General features: G+C 47.4%; 1 protein-coding gene across 1 annotated transcript in view; it reads right to left on the reverse strand.

Annotated features, from left to right (window-relative positions):
- Nucleotides 1–275: 275 nt before the first annotated feature.
- The window catches only part of nsmfb (NMDA receptor synaptonuclear signaling and neuronal migration factor b), a 48,364-nt gene continuing 27,119 nt past the window's right edge, over nt 276–21,520 (reverse strand). The window contains exons 7-16 of the mRNA XM_079515799.1: nt 19,143–19,195; nt 17,137–17,226; nt 16,349–16,479; nt 15,897–15,980; nt 6,958–6,991; nt 6,578–6,648; nt 5,997–6,076; nt 5,152–5,254; nt 1,711–1,786; nt 276–1,021 (exon numbers count right to left, since the gene is read on the reverse strand). Coding sequence (XP_079371925.1) covers nt 924–1,021; nt 1,711–1,786; nt 5,152–5,254; nt 5,997–6,076; nt 6,578–6,648; nt 6,958–6,991; nt 15,897–15,980; nt 16,349–16,479; nt 17,137–17,226; nt 19,143–19,195 — 820 coding nt within the window. The 3' untranslated portion in view covers nt 276–923. The remainder of the gene's footprint in view (nt 1,022–1,710; nt 1,787–5,151; nt 5,255–5,996; nt 6,077–6,577; nt 6,649–6,957; nt 6,992–15,896; nt 15,981–16,348; nt 16,480–17,136; nt 17,227–19,142; nt 19,196–21,520) is intronic.

A 21,520-nucleotide genomic window follows, 5' to 3' on the forward strand; every position in this document is an offset into this window, starting at 1 on the left:
AAAAAAAAACGTATTAAATGCTTATTCACACATTTATGTCCCTGACTCCCTAGCATCCTACTACCATGGCTCTATGGGATATCTCCTGTTATATGAAGGCTTTTTAGTTCAGAACTACAGTACAGTGAGTACACTGTATTATGAGCAGTGATGGAGTAAGATTCTGTAATCCATACTATCACTGTATCACACACAGGATAGAGGGATAGAAATAACCTGAGTTAATCCAACAGTCTACAATATGAAATACTAGCATGATTAGTTGGGGGGAGCATTTTATATAGATATAGCTTGAATCAAAAAGAATACGAATACTACTTAAATATATAGTCTTTGTGTATGTAGATAAAGAAAGCTGGAAGTTATTAATGCACCAGACATAACTTATTACTGCAGTACGCACTCAATTGACTGTCCCACACCTGTCAAGAAAAACTCCTCATGCCTTCGACAAGTAGACCACGAGGGGGGCAGATAAACGAAGCAGATTGCAGGTCTCTGCCCCCATAAAGAGATGGAGAGGATTCCTCCACTTCTCAGTCACTCTTCATTCTCCTCGCTCAGCTCAGAGATCTACAGTATGCAACTCTAGTGGGTGACCCTGACCCCAGACACAATTAGGCTACAGAATTACAAGAATCTGTGTTGCACCTGTGGACAGCAATGGATTGGGGAGGATAAAGTCCTCAAAACGCCTGATAGTAGCTCAAACCGCCACTGTGTCCTTCCACCCTGCACGGGGCTTGAGAGGAGCTGGTAGAAAAGAAAAGCAAAAACACCACGCCAGGACTCTAAAGCTGCGACTCCTAATACAGCACGCTCTACAGAGCCTCTAGAGGGGGTGGGGCGTCCCAACCAATGCCCTGTCACCATAGGCTCAGCCATAGGATAACCAGCCAATAGGCTAACTGAGAATGATGCCGTCACAAGAGGTCGTCGTAGTCGAACATTTTGGAGTGCTGGCGGCTTTTCCACAGACGGAACAGACGGAAGTCAAAGTACATCTCGATCATCTCCTTGCCTACGAGAGTAGGAGGAAAGAAAGGACAATAAGCGCCAAAAGGTGCTCATCTATTCACCATATAGATGGATGGATAAGAAATAAAGATAGGATGGGATGGGACGAGATGATCGGAGATGATGGATGATCATGAGATAGGATCAGATCGGAAAGGGATGGAATGAGAAATGAGACGCAAGGGAATGTCGAGGTTAGATGAGATGAGTTGGGACTATATACCACTAAATTACAACTGTTTGATCAGTGTTCCTAGACACTACACTATCATTAGCAAGCATTAGTGGGGGTACAAAGTGAGAGAGAGAGAGAGAGAGAGAGAGAGAGAGAGAGAGAGAGAGAGAGAGATGTGATCCAACAGAGGGGATAAACATTCAGAGGCAATAAGATTTTAATTGGAAAATAATTAACATGGCATCAATACATGTCAAGCAGGTGACTGATGAGGGGTGCATGCAGGGGTTCTCATGTGTGTTTGCATAAATACCCTCGTGTACTGTCTATATGTAAGCTAGCTATCGTTGATTAATGCCAGCCATTAACATTCCATAGGACTACTGGTACGGGGGGTACATCGCAGAAAATCAATGCTTATACTACAGCGCGCACGTGTGTGTGTGTGTGTGTGCGCGCGCAGGCACATTGAAACATGACTACATGGGTAGCTCCTTGGATGTGTGTGATGCCCTCACCTTGTGCAGAAAGCTCCAGCGGGGACTTGAACTCCACTGAGTGGGGTCTCATCAACTTCTTAAGATTCTGGGTCAACTGCAGGGAGGGGGGCGGGGTGGGTGGAGGAAGGTAGGGGGCGAGAGAGTGCACATCCCTTTTCAAAATAACATCACTTTACACAAACACAACTTATTATTTATTTATACAAGAGCCTTATAGAGCAAAGGGCACAGCTGAATATAAATGAAAAGGTTAATGTGTCATTTTAAAGTAAGAGAAGTTGTGTATGCGGCATGCGGGTGGCACTCCATTGGTCACGCCGGGAGGGGCAGCTGTTCCATTACTGATGTCCAAACTGACAGTGGGCTAATTGGATAGAATCAGGATAGAACATTTGCCTTTAATTTCAACATTTCACTGCAGCTCAGTAGTAGGCCAACACTGCAGCTCATCCAAACAGCGTGACCTGTCTAAATCGGCGTCAAAATTAAAGTGATTCAAGTTGCACCGGAAACAAGATTTTATTGCAACAACCAGCCTATAGATAGATGTAGTGTATATAGTGTGAGTGGTTGGTGACAATAGTCACAGTGGATATGACGTGTGCTCATCTTTAAAAAAAATGCTCTGGCTCGCTCCCTCCGGCTATTAATAGTGTGGGATGACTCAAGCTCTCCTGCCTACCCAGCTGAGCTTACAGGGGGCTTACAGGTACAGTAGTGCACTGGACTGTGAAATTCTGTTCATCTGTTTTCCGCAACATCTGTTTTTCCAGTGACTAGAACCTCCAACCTCCCGGCCAGCAGGATAAATCACTGAGATGACCATGTCGGAGCAAATAATGACATCCTAAAGCAATGTTTGTCAAACAGTGGGTCAGGGCCCAGGGGCAAAAGTGGGTCACTGGAGATACTTTGAGAGGATTGGAGACAAGAACAACCTTCAAAGAGGAATATTGCGTTACATTAAATCATATCTGGCCATAACTGAAAATGTGGGTCCTGATGAGAAACCAGGCAAGAACCGGTGCCACTGAAATGCGCGACATAAGCAAAGAAGAAGAGACACATCCGCCCGACCCGGAAGTGATAGCTCTCCATATCTGTAGTCTAGCCTCCCTCTAGGCTGTGTACCAACGCACCGACGATTAATGTCCTTAGCGCAAGCTCGGATTAATGTTTTATAAGGTCTCAAACATGGTTCTTCATCACATTTTGAGCAGAAAAACCATTAATAACCCTGTGCACGTGTACCACGGATTATCATGCAGGCTGTTTCTACAATGGGAGACCTGTGGAGGCTAGCGGAAAAAAAGTACCAATAATATTTTTAAATATTGAATTAAATCTTGTGTTTCTTGTGGATGGCCCAGATGGTAATAATAGCTTTCCTCGAGATATTTTGTGGATGGCTTGGATTGGGTTAATAGTAAGTTGTCTGTGCTGAGCAGAGGTGCGGATTTATGCTTGTGCCCATGTGTGCTAAACCTGGGTGCTAAACCCAAACCAAATGCACTTTTCAGCAGATCAAGCACACTTTCCAAGGGGGTGCTCGGCATTTCTCTCAGGGGCTCGGGCTCCCAAGCACCCTTATTAACAGGGTCTATGGTGGTAAGCAATGTAAAGAGTTGGTAGAACTGTAATAAATGTGAGTAAAGCTCAAACAAAAGGCAAATGTACAGTATGTGTTGCAATCTGGGAACCCATCTGCAAAAGTGTGCCCACTATTCAAGCTGGCACCATTTGTATAGATTACCGAGTACTGTATGCATTTTCTCCAACACACTTTGAATTTCTCTGGCATCGAACTAATGTTGGACTTGACTTGTTTGTAAGGACTGCGAAAAATAAATGCAGCTTGGAGTCTGAGAGGCTGAAGAAAACATTGCCAGCGCGGTACATTATGTTATTACAGCCGTGTGTGCTGTGTGGTGCTGTGTGGTGTTGAGCTCTACTTGAATGGCTAATATTACAGTGTGCAGAGCTTGAGTGAGTGAATCCAGTGGTATGGTGTATGCAGTTGCTTACTATGAGTATGAATAGCATGAATATTTTAGTTGTTTGTATGTGTGTGTGTGTGTGTGTGCGTGCGTGCGTGCGTGCGTGCGTGCGTGCGTGCGTGCGTGCGTGCGTGCGTGCGTGCGTGCGTGTCAGTCTCTGTGGGGGTGGAGCGGTCATGGCAGGGTGCTGATGGTACCGCCAGTGAGGGGTAAGTGAGTGCATATGATGTGAACGCATGACTGTCAATCTACAAAGTGTGGGTGTTGGGAGGCCTATTTTGCCAATTACTATATTGGCTACTACAACATGCAACAGAAGCTGCTGTCTTAACCACAATTAATGTTCTAAATGCTGCAAAATCACTCTTGTACTCATAAAGATTAGCTCTCTAGCAATCATTTAAAGACCTAGTGAAATGGAAAAAAAAATTCACACTTTTAGACCATATCTGTGGTCATCATATGGGCATACATTTTTGTGTATTTTATATCAAAAGTCCATACAAATCCAAATTGAATTACTTCCTTTGAACGAAAACGTGATGCGTGATGACGTGGCGAGTCTTGCATGAATAAAAATTAAGCTTGATTTCATTCACCTGTTTTATTCCCATCACTGCGTGTCCTCCAAACACAGCTGATGTTGATTACAGAACAGAACTACTCAATTCAAGATGACATCCAGACAGGGTATTACTCATTTTAAACTTAATCAACACGCTAAAATATGTATCTGAAAACATTATAGTTTAGAAATAATCCACAAGCTTGTGTGACATGTAGCAGAGCTACATACCCTGGACGCATATATGTCAAACTCAAGGCCCGGGGGCCAAATCAGGCCCGTGAATGAATTATCTTTGGCCCGTGGGATGATATTTAATTAGTATTAGAACTGGCCCTCTGGTATATTGCACGGACCACCATAATACTACAAGTATTGGTGAGGATCATAGAACAGGAAACTGAGCTTAATAATAATGCATTTTCAGTTTTAAATGCATTTACTTTTTTGCTGTTTGCCTGGGACGTCCTCATGACCGCGGTGCCCGTGTGTTGAAACACAGTCCGGCCCTCGACCTCGACCGATTTCTTTATTTTGGCCCACTGTGTATTTGAGTTTGACATCCCTGAGGGATGTGACATTCTGATTGGTTCAAAAACACAGCTTTCGGTTTCAGAGTGAAACTTCAAAATAAAATGCCCGTATTTTTGTAGTAATAGTCCATTACAGTTACTAATTTACCCTTCACTCCCTCAAAAGTTTAGTAATACAAGTACACACACGCACACGTGAGAAAGAAAGAGAGAGAGAGAGAGAGAATGTTTCAGTGTGTATACAGTTGTCAATATGGTTGTAAGAGCACGTGTGTGTGCGTGCGTGCGTGCGTGCCTGCGTGCCTGCGTGCGTGCGTGCGTGCGTGCGTGTAGACAGACATTGAACATTGACTATCCACTATACCTTCTCTCCATTAGCGCTCCCCAACACATAGCAACCCATGATGTGAATGAGGTTGGGCTCTGGGTTGAGCTTGCTCATCAGTCGACTAAGCCTTTTCCAGAACCTGATCATACAGCAGAAAGAGAGGGAGAGAGACAGAAGAAAGAAAGACACAGGAAGGGGTGCGGGTGGGTACAGAGAGAGAGGGGGGAAGAGAGAGAGAGAGAGTGAGTGAGGAAATGACCAGACCATTTCTGTATGTCGACAAAAGTCAAAATGTTCATGAACATACACTGTAGTAGACATTTTGTTCTGCTGACCTCATTTAGATTGCGACTGTCTTGGTTAGCCAAACCATCTACATTGTTTTCAAAAGTAGATGTGATTACTGTACTTTGTGGTGTCATTCCATCTACTTTGACACTGCCAGGAAGTAGTTAGCATTATTAGTTAGTTAGTTAGTTCATTAATAAAAATCACACCCGTGTGATGTGAGGGATCATACATCATCTCATTCCGGCCAATCAGAGTTTACACACACACACACACACACACACACACACACACACACACCAAAAGCTGGACATAGGAGGGGATATCGCCCCTCAATAATTCATAATTATTAGTTAGTTGATTATTGTTAGTTAGGAGGGAGTTGGAGGGAGACAATTGACAATTGTAATGGTTCACGTGGGCACATGTCTCTTATTTAATAGTTTGGTTTGGTTTTAAGAGTAAAAAGCAGGTTATTATTTAAGGCAACCTGCAGGAGCTTATGTTACTTTAGTTTCTGAAATTCAAAAGCGGGCCTGGATGAGTGTAGAGAAACTTTATTTATTTAGGCTATAGAAGTAAACAAATCTTACTGAATCATGTCTTCTTCCTTTTCAACCTTGGCAAATGTGGCGACTTTGTTCTTCAGTAGGTACAGATGCCCTGGACCTCCCTGGAGAAGCATTTCATTATTGTTATTATTATTATTAAATGGTAAATGGTAAATGGTGCATTTATATAGCGCTTTTATCCAAGGCGCTTTACATTACATTCACCCACACATTCATACACCGATTGCGGCGGAAGCCATGCAAGGTACCAACAAGCACATCGGGAGCAATTTGGGGTTCAGTGTCTTGCCCAAGGACACTTCGACATTTAGCCAGGAGGAGCCGGGATTCGAACCGCCGACCCATGGATCATTGGACGACCTGCTCTACCTCTTGAGCCACAGTCGCCCGACATTATATAATATTATATACTGTATGAACAAGCAATGGAATGCTTGCTCATAGGCCTACATAATTTCAACTTTGGCATGATTGAAATTATTTCAGTAATAATTACATGTCACATTACCCTGTAATTGACCCATATGTGATGGAGAGAGGCAGATTCATTTTAGATTTGAATAATTCAAGTTTTACAACATGTACCTCACTCTCACACCCACCTGACAAAAGATGAGCATGTTCCAGATCCTACAGCCTTTTCGGTATGCAGTCAGCTTCTTCTCAATCTCCTCTAAGAGGCATGAAAATAAAACACAAAACATGGAGGGAGAGAGAGAGAGAGAGGCGTGAGAAGTTCCCCAACCGTCCACATCATAATGAAGGAGAAAGCTGAGAGTCCTCTGGGGACAGAGGTGAGATCACGCGCACGAACGCGCGCACACACACACACACACACACACACACACACACACACACTTATTGTCCCCAGCATTGACAAGCTTCCTCTTATTCTGTTGTTTTCACTTTGGATTTTGAATTCTTCAACAATATGTACATACAGTACTACACTAACACATGCACATACAGTACATATACTCACCAAGGATGTCATCAAATGTGGCATGTTCGTGATCCTGTAAGAACAAAATAAACAGAGAAATCAATATGTAATTTAACCTAATTGTGTACACTATATAGGATCTAGTATTAAATAGCTACTGAGAGCATTGTAAATAAAAAGGCATAGATTTACCACACATCATCATCATTAGTGTTCATATACAAACACTGATTAAATCAACTTATGTTCCTGGCTTAATTATATTTATTTCAAAAGATTTCTGACATCCATGGTTTTGTTTGTTTCTAATATTGACTTCAAAAGGCATTTAAAAGTATGTGTGATGTGTCTTTATAGCTAGTACTTTCTTAACCGCTTCCGTCCGTAGGACGTGGCCACACAATCCAGTCGAGGGATGCATTGGACGTGTGTACAGGTCCTAGCGCATCCTCAATGATATCAGGATGCATTGGATGTGTGTACAGGTCCTAGCGCATCCTCAATGATATCAGGATGCATTGGACGTGTGTACAGGTCCTAGCGCATCCTCAATGATATCAGGATGCATTGGATGTGTGTACAGGTCCTAGCGCATCCTCAATGATATCAGGATGCATTGGACGTGTGTACAGGTCCTAGCGCATCCTCAATGATATCCGGCGAGGGGAGAATATTCTGATTATTATTATTATTATTTTTTTCAGTCGGACACTCGGCCACCGTCCTTCGCGCTCTACAGCCATATTAGCTTTCCGTTGACTTAGCTGTTAGCGCGGCAGAAAGAATGCTTCGTCTCACCTAATCCAGGGCGCTCTCCGTGGTTTTGATCTGATGGATATACTAGCGCTTCATTTTCTGATCCTCATAAGCCTCTCGTTCAACATACAGTATGAACGCTTTTTGGATCATATATTGTATAAATTAAAACTATAGCAATGTAAGCTAGCAAAGTAAAGCAAACTATTTCTCAGTTTTTTTCCCGGATTGTTATTATAAACTCCTTCACTCAGTGAATCGCCCTATGGGGAGTGCCATCTCTGGCACGAACACACAGAATTAAACCATATACTTCACGAACAATTCATTGGTCGGGACTTCTGCCCGCCCTGGCATGATGATCACCCCTCCCCCCGAGGTGATAAGAGATCCCATCATGCCCTGCGGGTCATTCCGATTGTCTTCTGCTTGCTGAACGCACGTTAAGCCACGCTACCTGTGTTTGTTATTGTACCTGTTGAACTTGTATCTCACCAAGACGGGCCCTCGGCTTGTACTCAGAGATTTCACAGCGTCTGCAAACTCTCTGGTAGCCCTCTTCACGTCTCTTGCAAAAGATCACGTAAGTGTTTACCGGTTGCTGAAAAGCGTCAAGGTTTTATGCAAGTGTTAAGTTTGTTAGCCCGCTAAGCTAGCTTCTTCCCTCCGGTTATTAGCTCTAGCTAGCGGTCCTCTTCGTCTAGCTTTAGCTCGCTGGTGCCGCGCCGAGAGACGCCACTTAGCCTCGCTAACATACAACGTTAGCCTCCTCCCGCGCCGTAAGACCGGGTTGCTGCTAACTAGCACTCGCTTACACAACAAGCCTTAGACGCGGGCTTGCCTCGTTAGCTTGACGCCGAAAGACGCTAGCTAACTCGCCGCTGACGCTCCGCGCCGCTAAAACACACACCGCTGACGCGGCCTGCCTTGTTAACTCGACGCCGAAAGACGCTAGCTAACTCGCCGCTGACGCTACTCTCCACCTCCGGTCTTTTTACACGTTCCCGCGGTAAAACACCGGAGCGCATTTTGACAGGCCGTCGCCGAAAGACGAGGCCTCATCACGGGGCTTATTAGTGTAAACAATAGCCCCACAACACGACGACCCGCGGCTAGTAACTACTAGAACCTTGGTTACAGTACTTTTCTCTGTTAATTCGAGTGCTCTGTGAAAACTCCACTCTAGATAACAAGAGCCTGTTGCTGGTTTGTTTTTGTTTTTCTGCTATCTTGAGTGTTCTGTGAGAACTCCACTCTAGTTAGCATGGCTACTAACAAGAACCCAGCACCCACTAGCGCCAAGGCTAGTAGCCTTGTAGCTACTCCACAGAGGGTCTGTCTCCACAGGTCATGCTCCAACCTTCTGGCTGTAGATGACCTCCACACAAGCTGTGCCTTTTGCCTGGGCCCCGAACATCTTCGCCAGGCCATCCTTGCTCCAGGCTTCTGTCCATGCTGTCTTCCCCTTTCCTTCCGGCGGAAGCAACGGCGTCTTCAGCGGGTTGAGGCCCGCATCACCGACGGCGATGCCAACTTGGACGACCCGGGTTTTGATCTGAGAACACAATTCTCCGCTTTGACCCAGCGCCCCCAGCCAGGGGCTCGTCCTAAGCCTTCATCCACCGCCACCAGACCGACCGCAGCCTGCACCTGGAGCCAGGGGGATGGGCACAACTACGCTCCACCTAAGAAGGTTCCTAAGCCCGCTGAAAAACGGGCTCCAGCCTCCTTCTTCAACCCCTTCGGTGCGGCGCCGCAGCCTGCCGCAAGACAGGCCCGGCCTGCCTATTCAGCTGCCCGCTACAACGAAGCCCCACCGGCAGCAGGCCAGCGACCCCCTCCGAGGCTCCGCCAGCCTGCTGCACCTTACACCGCAGCCAGGGCCAGCAGGACCGACTGCTACCCTGACTATGAGGCTTCCTTGGAACGGCAGCACGACGCTTGGGCCGATGACATGGACGACGCGGATCCGCTGGACTTCAATCTCCAGGGCTCCCCTTCGGACTACATGGTCCTCGATGAAGTCGTCTATGAGGAGGCCGTCTACGAGTGCGACGACGACCCCCCGGAGCTGGACTACGAGGGCGACTGCCGTGTGGACAACCTGTCCGCCCGCCTTGCGTCCTCCCCCCTCCGTGTGACCTTCACGGATGGAGATCAGGCTGCCCCAGGAGGCAACCCGGATCAGGCCAGAGCAGCCAATGCTCCTCCCCTGCAGATGGATGAAACCTCCCTCCTCACCATCTACAAGCTGGCATGCATCAGGTGCGACCGCGCCTGGCCGGCAGAGCAACAGCTCGCCGTGGACGAGGACGAGAAGTGGCAGGGTCTGGTGGACACCACTCCAGAACCTACTCCTCGTACCATCCTCCCCCTAGCTAAAGGCTTTAAATCCTTCCTTACAGCCCAGTGGGAAGAACCGCTGAAGCCCGTTCCGATGCCTCGGAACCGTGAGGGCCTGTCCCTCGAGACGGAGGACATGGCCTCGGTGGCTTTGTCCGGGATGCCGGTCATAGACAAAACCCTGGCCGCTTTCCTGCTCAACCCGAACGCGCCCCGCATCACTCCGCTGACCAAGACCCCTGCTCTACCCCTCAAGGTCGACAGGGAGGCCTCCCTGCTCGACGAGAAGGCGTTTGCCAACCTTGCTTGCGCTGGCAAGCACCTTAACGCAGGGTCGCTGCTGCAGGGGTCCATGACGGCACTGCTCCTACAGGTGGGGAATGCTCCCGACGCAGAGCAGATGGCGGAGATTCGCCGCCTACATAATGAATCTGTGCTCCTCAACCGTGCTGTCACACAGCAGGTGGGGAGGGCCATGACGTCCGCCATCTTACAGGAGCGCGAAAGATGGCTCAACGCTTCACCTGAAGCGTGAGAGGCAAGCTCCGGAAGCTGCCCATCCTGCCGGGGGGCCTCTTCGAGGGCTACATGGAGGTGCTGGCTCTCCTAGCGGACAGCCAGAAGAAGGTTGACGCCTTCAGGGACATCCAGCAGCCGCCTACACGTCAGCCTCCGCCACGCCAACCTCCACGCCAGCCTCAGCGTCCGCCCGGGAAACCGAGCGAGCGCCCCAGCTTCAAACCACGTCAGGTCAGGGACGCCCCACAGGACTCTTCCAAGCCCTCCTCAGGCCGCAACAAGACACGTCCCCACAAGCGCGAGGATCGCCGCCGTGACGACCCTCCAGCTGCTACCAACCGCGGGCGCGGGCGTGGCCGCGGCTCTGGGCAGCGCAAGTGACCGACGCCTGGCCTCGGGGAGACGCGGCCAGACGTCTCCTCAGCCCCCCTTATGCTCCGGGCTCCCGCCAGGATGTAGTGGTCTCGGACCTCACACCCGGGCCGCCCCCGAAGCGGATGAGGCTCTACATGCCTCAAAATGTTGTTTGCACAAATGCACCTTGTTGTTACAATGCACAGTGTTCTGTTTTTGCAATAAAGGCTTTGCCCAAAAAAGACAAACAAAAACAACATCAATATCGGGGGGGCATGAGCTCGTTGTGGAAGAAGACCCCCGGGTCTTCCAACACAACGAGACAGGACCTGTTTCCGGTGCCGAGTGCGCCCGTCTCGACGGGCACACTCGTCACGAGCCGGACGGGTCATGCCCGTTTTGTCTCTCGTCCAGGGAGCTCCACCGCCACAGTGGAGGCCCCCATGGCCGCGGAGAACCCTGTAGCTCGATGCCGACCGCAGTGGGAACTGTGCGGAGCGTCCCCTTGGGTTCTACGCACCATAGCGAAGGGCTACAGGCTCCAGTTTGCTATGAGACCCCCCGCTTTCGCAGAAGTCCTCTTCTCCGAAGCTCGTGGGCCAGCAGCAGAAGTGCTCCAGACCGAGGTTCAGTCCCTGCTGGAGAAGAAGGCCATCAGAGAGGTACCATTGACTCAGAGTCGCAGCGGTTTTTACTCCCGCTACTTCCTGGTCAAGAAAAAGGGGGGGGGGGGCTACGTCCGATCCTGGACCTACGAACTCTCAATCGGTACCTCAAAACCTTCAACTTCAAAATGCTGACGGCCAAGTCCCTCGTACGTTCCATACGTCCGAACGACTGGTTCACGTCGATAGACCTGAAAGACGCCTATTTTCACATCCCCATTTACCCACCTCACAGGAAATTCCTGAGGTTCGGTTTCAAGGGGAGAGTGTACGAGTACACTGTCCTTCCCTTTGGGATGTCCCTGAGCCCCAGGGTTTTTGTGAAATGCACCGAGGCGGCGATTGCCCCGCTGCGGCGTCTGGGTCTCCGCGTAGCGAGCTACATCGACGATTGGCTACTGAGCGCAGACTCTGCACAGGAGGCAGCGCGGAACACCACTCAAGTGGTGCTCCACATGACCTCCCTGGGGTTCACCATCAATCACGAGAAGAGTGTTCTGGTCCCCGCAAGGTCGATAGACTTCATAGGCATAGCACTGGATTCAGTCTCCTACACGGCTCGACTGAGCCAAGCGAGGATGGACGCTTTCCTACAGTGCGTGGCGCTGTTCAGGACGGGACAGAGAGTCCCCTTCCGAACCTGCCTAAGGATGGCCGGGCTCATGGCATCGGCCATCTCCCTAGTACGGCTGGGCAGGCTACACATGAGACCTTTCCAGAGATGGATAAGGTCCCTAGGTGTGCCCACCAGGTGCCTATCACGGCGAGTGACGGTGTCTGCAGGCTGTGTACTCGCCCTGAAGTGGTGGTCGAACAGATGCGTCCTGGTGGAGGGCGTTCCCCTGGGACTGACCCTTACCAGGAAGATCGTCACCACGGATGCCAGCATGTCGGGGTGGGGGGCCACCCACGACGGCAGGACGGCCAGAGGTGTGTGGCACGGAGCCATGAGACGTGCACACATCAACTATCTGGAGCTCCTGGCGGTCTTCCTTGCCCTGCGGCACTTCAAACCGTTTATCCAGGGGTGCCACGTTCTGGTTCGAACCGACAACACCACGACGATGTGCTATATCAACAAGCAGGGAGGGCTCAAATCCCTACGCCTGCATACGTTGGCACACAGGCTCCTGACATGGTGCCACGAGCATCTGCTGTCACTCACAGCCTGTCATGTCCCGGGACTCCTGATAGTAAGGGCATTTTATCAGGTATTTGACCAATCTGGGAACTAAATCGTTACCAAGAAATTTCTTCACCAATGTGTTTCTAAAGGTGTCTAATAACATGTACTAAAAGTTTGAAATTCAACTCCCGTGGGAAAATTGAGTTATTAGCATAATATGTGACCATACCCATAACATCCTATATAAGGCAAAAAAGTCCAAATTTCATCATTCTTTAAGTAGCATGTGACATATGAAACTAGGGTGATTTCATGATTCTGAATCCATTCCAAGCATTAGTTTTGCACAAAAAACACTCCTTGGGCTAAATTAGGCCATATCCTGTTGACCAAATGTGCTGACCTCATCACGTTTGTGTGGCCGTTTTCCTCCCAAGGAGTGTTTTTTGTGCAAAACTAATGCTTGGAATGGATTCAGAATCATGCAAACACCCTAGTTTCATATGTCACATGCTACTTAAAGCATGATGAAATTTGGACTTTTTTGCCTTATATAGGATGTTATGGGTATGGTCACATATTATGCTAATAACTCAATTTTCCCACGGGAGTTGAATTTCAAACTTTTAGTACATGTTATTAGACACCTTTAGAAACACATTGGTGAAGAAATTTCTTGGTAACGATTTAGTTCCCAGATTTTCATAGATTTCTCTTACTATGAACGCAGGAGCCGACCTGCTGTCCAGAGGTCCACTCCGCTACCACGAATGGTCACTGCACACGGAAGTAGCAGCTCAGATATGGGCCAGGTACGGCGTGCCGGAGGCGGACCTGTTCGCGTCAGAAGAGAACACGAAGTGTCGGTACTTCTTCTCCCTGACAGGGTCCCCGACCCTGGGCATGGATGCGTTAGCGCACCCTTGGCCGAGGGGCCTGCTTTACGCATTCCCTCCCCTGCCCCTGATCCCCCCCGCCCTAGCCAGGGTAAGGACTCAGGGCCTACGCATGCTACTGGTGGCCCCCGCTTGGGGGTCTTGGAGGTCGGACATAGTCCCACTCTTGTACGACCGGCCCTGGCAGCTCCCGCTACGGAGGGACCTGCTCACTCAAGCGGGGCAGGAGATCTTCCATCCACGTCCACAGGACCTAGACCTCTGGGTCTGGCCCGTGAGGGGCTGAACCTGGACGCCGAAGGCCTGCCCCCGAACGTCATCACGACGATTCTAGGGGCGAGAGCCCTGTCGACTAGACAACGATACAACACGGCCTGGACCGTGTTCGAACGTTGGTGTGCGGCCAGACCTGTACGGGCTATCCCGTTTCAGGCTTCGGTGCGGCACATTCTGACCTTCTTGCAGGAATTCCTGGACAGAGGCCTAGGCCAATCCTCAGTGAAGGTCAACCTGGCGGCCATTTCGGCATACCACGTGGGTATAGACGGTAAGACTGTAGGTGAGCACCTGTAGGTGAGCAGTCCGTCGTTTCATGGCGGGCGTTAGGCGAGTCTGTCCAGTTTCCAGGTCTCTGGTCCCGTCCTGGGACCTGACTCTGGTACTGGACGCCCTTTCAAAGGGCCCCTTCGAGCCACTAGGGACAGTGGACTTGAAGTTCCTCACGCTAAAGACTGCTCTGCTGGTCGCCTTGACGACTGCAAAGCGGGCCAGCGACATACATGCACTTTCGGTCAACCCGAGCTGCATGAGATTCAGCGGGAACGACTCTAGAGTCTCTATTAGGCCGAGCCTCGCGTTCTTGCCTAAGAATTTTCCCTCTGGCTGCGCCCCGGTCGATCTGGCGGCATTTCACCCGCCACCTTTCTCCTCTGTGGAGGATAGGAGGCTGAATTGCCTTTGCCCGGTCAGGGCGTTGAGACACTATGTGGACAGAACTGCTCCTTTCAGGAATGGGGATCAGCTGTTCGTGTCATGGGGTTCCCAAGGTAAAGGGAAACCGATAACGAAGGTGAGACTTTCACAGTGGATTGTGGAAGCCATTCGTTTGGCATACGCCGAGAGAGGAGTGGAGCCCCCAGAGGGCTTGAGGGCCCACTCTACTAGGGGTATGTCTGCATCCTGGGCGCTCGCTAAGGGTGTCCCCATTCAGGATGTCTGTACAGCGGCGAGCTGGTCGTCCCCTTCGACCTTCGCCACGTACTATAACTTGGATGTGGTGCCGTCTGCAATGGCTCATGCCGTTTTAGACGTCGCTTCCAGGTAAGAGGTGGGTTGGGTTGGCCGTCACAGGTGAAAACCTGTGACGTTGGTTGGGACTTGTTCAACTGGTAGGTAGCTATACGGGAGTTTATATTTCCCCATAGGGCGATTCACTGAGTGAAGGAGTTTATAATAACTATAGGTTACTTTAGTAACCCCAGTTATTAAAACGACTGAGCGAGGTGAATCGCCCGAAAGACTACCCTTCTGACTTAACTAAGCAGAAGCCAATCTGGTTAACATGGAATGACCCGCAGGGCATGATGGGATCTCTTATCACCTCGGGGGGAGGGGTGATCATCATGCCAGGGCGGGCAGAAGTCCCGACCAATGAATTGTTGGTGAAGTATATGGTTTAATTCTGTGTGTTCGTGCCAGAGATGGCACTCCCCATAGGGCGATTCACCTCGCTCAGTCGTTTTAATAACTGGGGTTACTAAAGTAACCTATAGTTTCCGGGGGGTGGGTTTCAGAGTAAAAGCGGCCATGTCTTTCCGGCACCCCAGAGCTCCTATTTTGAAGGAATCCTGGCACTGATTGTGTTAATATTGGTTACTTGTTGATTAACTAGAATGTTATTTTCAAGGCTATACCTTGTTTAATACTATAATGAGAGAGAGATAGAAAAGAGAGTGGAGAGATATAATTCCCCCTAGATCTCATATGGAGACAGAATTAGAGAGAGAAGTGCCTACAACACTTGTAGGCGTTTTACAAACACTTATTTTCTTTACAGACAATGAAATGCACTCATTTCTGGCAAAAGATTATTGCAAATTATAAGATCACAGATCTCTTCATTCAGAATAGTGACCAACATGCTATACTGTATATTTAAATCAGAATGTCTGTTTGGATTCTACTTAGGGCCGGTTTTACCCATCATCCTCTCTCTCTCTGCTCTCTTCTTCCTGCTCTGACAACACATCATACTATTGGGCAGGGTTGTCAGATTATGATTGAAGCTTAATACAAAATATAAAAATAATTGAGCCTCACATAGAGGATGGGAATGACGGATGGGTCATCTCGACGAGTGATGTTGGGGATGTACTCAGCCTTTGGCACCTTGGAAGATATCAACTGAGGAGAGAAACCATGATGAGTTAAAAGCACTCCGACTATAACGTTGACCACTGTCGTCAGTATAGTTGGTGGTGGTGTGGACTCCACTTGAGTACAAAATCATTATAAATCTTTAGATGCATGTTTGGCTACTATGCTTGTTGACTAAAGAAATCATTAGATTAACAACAATTGACAATAGACATGGCTAGCAAACAATATTTGGCTCACAACAAAAAAAAATACATACAAAAGGCATTGATTCTTTCTTTTGAACTCGCTCAACAAAAAATATAATCTAATCTATATATATATATATGGACCCGGGAGAGCAGGCCACATACAGTATTATAATGGCGATACACTATAGCGAGAGAAGCACACACCATGATCTTTGGGGGTATAAAGTCATCTCCTTCACAGGCCACCCTCTCTGTCTCTCTCTCCTCCTCCCAGTCTGTGTCCTCCTCACACACACCCTCATCCAATGTCCCTGTGGAGCTCTGCAGGTCCCCACCTGAGACGTGCACACGCACACACAATTAAGGACATGCACTACTGTACGCACAAATGCATGCACACATAATGCCCAAACGTACACATGCCGTACACACACAGGCACGAATGATTAAGCACACACACATGCGCGCAGACACAAACATTTAACACCATATAAAAACACATGAGAAAGGTTGCATGCATGTAGACAGAGTCACACATGCATGCACGGACACCAACAAAGGGGAGATGAAAGGAGAGTACAAAAATAAGATTAGAGGGGCTCACTCAAATACAGCACACCTGGTCCACCACACACACACACACACACACACACACACACACACACACACACACACACACACACACACACACACACACACACACACACACACACACACACACACACACACACACACACACACACACACACCATGAAGTTCAGCCACAACACAAAGCACAAGGCTGCTAACGGACAGAATTTTGATGAGGTGGAGTTGACGAAAAGGAGGCAGAGGGCTGAAATGAGCGTAGATACAAACATGGTGCAGTATAGGAAACACAAATGGTCGTGTGTGTGTGTGTGTGTGTGTGTGTGTGTGTGTGTGTGTGTGTGTGTGTGTGTGTGTGTGTGTGTGTGTGTGTGTGTGTGTGTCATGCGCGTTCGTAGACCCACTGTCTCTGGAGTCATGCAGTGAGTCAGGCTTGACAGGGGTGGGGTCACTCCATGAGCGGCTGAAACTCTTTGCTCGACGCTCAGCAAAGGCTAATGAAGTCAGAGGAGAGAAATGGTCACACAAACGCCCACCAGTGCCCCCACCCACACCACTACAGACACTGTTATTGTGCCACTAGCTATCACTACAAACAAACACGCATCACTCAAATGTCAAGTGCATTGACTATTTTAATGTTGGGGTTTGTTAAGATTTATTTAGACTTTATATAACAATTACGCATAAAGAAATTCTCACGGAAATAGCCAAGGCCGCACTCACACAGAGGCCTCGTACACACATGAAACGAACATGCTCTGTTCCGTCTGTGTTTCATGGCCGCCTCAATGCTTTTCTAATGGAAGTCACGTTGTTTGACCAAACACTGTTTGATGGGGGGAGTGGGGCAATCAAACACAAGTGTTTAGTCAAACCATGTGACTTCCATTGGAAAAGTATTGAGACGGCCATGAAACACAGACGGAACAGAGCATGTTTGTTTGATATGCGTGTGTCTGACCCGTGTCTGAAACAGCTTCAATTCATTTTCAATGGAAGTCACATGGTTTGAAGAGACAGCCTTGTCTGATGGCTGTGTTCTGTCCTCCCCCACCCCCATCAGACAAGGCTGTCTCTTCAAAACGTGTGACTTCCATTGAAAATGAATTGAAGCCGTTTCAGACACGGACAAGACACGAGGCAGACACGAGACGTGTTTTATATGCGTGAGTACAGCCTGAAAAAGACTGCGATGCGTCATATCATTGGTGCAGTTTGAATTGTCTACCTTGCTTCCTTCCCATTTATGCACGTATTCTCTCTGAACATTTTGGATGGAAGCTGTGGTTTTTTAACTGAATTAGAGCTTCTTGTACTTGGCTTCTAGCCTGACACACTGAATTTCCATGTTGTTTCACTTCATTATTCAGACTGACTCACTTCCCACGGCATACCGTTTCTGGCATGGGTGTTGCCAAAGCGGCAGTCTTCGGCGATTTGTTCAATCAAAATAGTAGCAAAGCAGATGATGTCGTTGTCAATGTGGCTAACCCGGTTGCTAACCAAACAAACACGGTGAACGAGTGCTACTAGCATGTAAACAATCACAGTAAAATATGTTGGATGATTGTCGTTTCTGAAAAGAGACAATTTATCATAGGGCGATTTAATAGTCCGATCGATATGGTCGCAAGTTACCACAGCCATGTGGGTTTTTGCTTGGTCCACCGCTGTTGTTTGACGTCATCGAGTTGAAACGTTGCTGATTGGCTGTAGCCGCGGTATTAGATTTTCAACTGAGGCTAACACCGCCATAGCCAGACCCTGAATCGCAAGAAAAAAAAATTAATGGCCGTGGCTAGCGATTCAGGGCCTGTAGCCAGGCTACTTGGCTCCCTCTTTGCAAGTGAGAGCATGAAACCATCTCTTAAGAGCACAGAGCTATGCCAGTGGCTTTGTTTAGACTTAACATTACCATTTATCACAGTGGACAGTTGTGATACTTCCTGCACTAATGGAGCCTATGCCTAGAATGCAAACTAGCATACATGCATACTCAACAGGAAGCTGCACAAAACATACTATTAATAACGTAGTATGTAATGCAGTATGTAATGAAGACAAACACAAGCGCACACGCACGCACCTACGCTTTAATGTTTGTATTGAAATCAGACAAGACTCAAGATAGATGTCTGCATCATGTTTGTAGGCCATGATTGCATTTTGGAATGATGCTTCCCAATAACACTTCAAACGATCATTGCATATGCAGTAGATATGCAGAAACACTTACACGCTATGCATGCTAGACATGCCATGTTTACAATGCATCAAAAGCACACACACACACACACACACACACACACACACACACACACACACACACACACACACACACACACACACACACACACACACACACACACACACACACACACACACACACACACACACTCCATCTTACTCTGAGCCTTCATCCTGCGGCTGCCGACCATCCTGAGTTGTTTCCGGAAGTTTCTGCAGAAGACAGAAAAGGAAAGGGAAGGGAAGACAGAAAGGTAAGAAAGATGGAAATTAATTGTGGAAGAGAACCGCAAGGAGAAAAAGGTGTCAAGAGAGACAAGAGACGAGAGAGATAGAGAGACAGAGATCAAGTACACTCAACATATTATAGAAACAGTGTAATATACTAGTCGAATGCTTCACCATGAATTAAAGGAGAATTCCGGACCAACCATGTTCTTACCTTAATCAGATGTTATATCCAAGTAGTATACAGTAGGTGAACAATGAACATTTTCATAACTCCATCCCGAGACCAACGCAGCTCCGACCGTGTGTAGTGGGTCTTACGCTAAATCGCTCATTTTGATTGCTCAAACATTCTGTCTTTCATCATGACTAGATATGCTCCACACACAGTGTTATGTAATTTTTCACCTGTACCTCTCATTCTTGTATATAACATCAGATGAAGGTAAGAAAATGGTTAGTCCGGAATTCTGCTTTAAAGGGATGAGTGTTTGAAGTTATTCAGCCATCTTCCGTGGACATTTGCACATCAAAACAGAAAGACAATTGTCAATTGTCAGCTTCCAGCCATCATCCATTTCACAGGATGTTCGGTTTTATTTATTGATTTTTAAATTTAACTAGGATAAGCCCCTTGAGATCCAGCATCCCGTTTTCGAGGGGAGGCATGGGCTGATTACTCTTTCAATGGCATGATAACAAACCATATAACTTTATTGGGGCTTTTGCTGCTGAATGTTAGATTGTTGTTTGAAAGTCTGAAAGACTGAACCCTAGTCCTTTTACAACATTTCATATGCATGCATATACACATTTTCACATGTGAAAGTGTTAAACTGCACCTTTTTGGTAGACAGTTCCCCAGGGTAACCAGTCTTCTACATTTGGTCACTTTGAAAATTTGGTCACAATCACTGTTTTCACTGTTTTGCAACAGAGCAGTTTCTCTGTTGAAAACAGTGTTGTCACGTTGCTTCAGTGCATGTGGTAAATTAAGCCTGCTGGGTACCTGGCATTATGTCAGCACAGTTGAAAGACCTACCCAACATGAATATTAAACAAAAACATGCTCTTTTATGTGCATGTGCTAAATTCACCTGCAGCAAGGCCAACAACACAAAATGAGAAGGAAGGGGTAGAGAGAAAGGGAGATAGAAAGAAGAAAAGAGCTGGAGGAAAGATGTGCCAGAAACAGTGTTCTTCTGAAACACTGAGACTGCTATGCCTTCTAAATTACTCTCATTCTATTTCTATCATATTCATACAGTATAATTCAATTTGGTCCAGTTTAGTCCTAATCAATCCAGTCCAAAACAAATTCCTTTAATAGTTCAAATTAATCCAATTTTACCATTGCTGTCTAGACAGTGGAAGATATTTGGCTTGCAGTTACACAATAAAACCATATCATAGATATAGACCATGAAGACAAACATCAGTTAATAAAACCAGAGAATCAATAGAGCCTGCTGTAATTAAGAGTTCACCCATCAGGACAAGCCAGAGCCTTCCTCTAGCCTAGTGCAATATCCACATAAGCCCCATTGTAACCTACTATAAATGTGCAACATCTCTGTGTGTCTCTGTGTGCAACTGTGCGTGCATGCACGTCTGTAGTTAAAGACCGTCTGACCAACTTCAAAGGGGGGTGCAGTGCCTGGTCTTGAGTCGATCGCATAGGCGCTTGTCCAGAACCACCGATCCATCTGAAATGCCCATATATGGACATTTTCCCATAAAACTCTGTGCATTGACGAGGACCAGAGGGGCGGGTACAATGGGTACTCTGACAACGGGTACAATGGGTATTGTATAACTGGGTGGACATCGTTCCCGACATGAATCGCTACAGACTAGACCGGGCACAGGTCTAGTACTAAATTGTCAAAGATTGCCAACCTACACTGTAGCTGACAATGTACTGTGAGTGAGCTTGTAGATTGCCTATTTAGAGCGGCTATCTAGTATCTATAATGACCATCGGATCTGTATTCTGATGGTCTCTGTACAAATGACAAACTCATAGATGACACATTTAATTAAAATTAGGCAAATAAACCTGAAAATAAGTTTAAAAAAACTTGTACTGACGTAACACCTTTTTGCCAGTTCAAATGAAACATTGCCTTGTCAGCGACGGCCATGTGAGTTATTGGGTGTCAGCTCTGTTAGTTGTGAAAGCATAGCTTGAAATAGACGGATGAGTCAGAGGGACTGATGGTTGGGGGGGGCTTCAATCAGCCTGTCAGTTGTTTAACTGGCTGTGTTTGGTGCTGGCTGACAACAGCTTTTAAAATCACCAATCATGTC

Source organism: Electrona antarctica (assembly GCF_951216825.1).
Source record: "Electrona antarctica genome assembly, chromosome: 12".
Classification (NCBI taxonomy): Eukaryota; Metazoa; Chordata; class Actinopteri; order Myctophiformes; family Myctophidae; genus Electrona; species Electrona antarctica.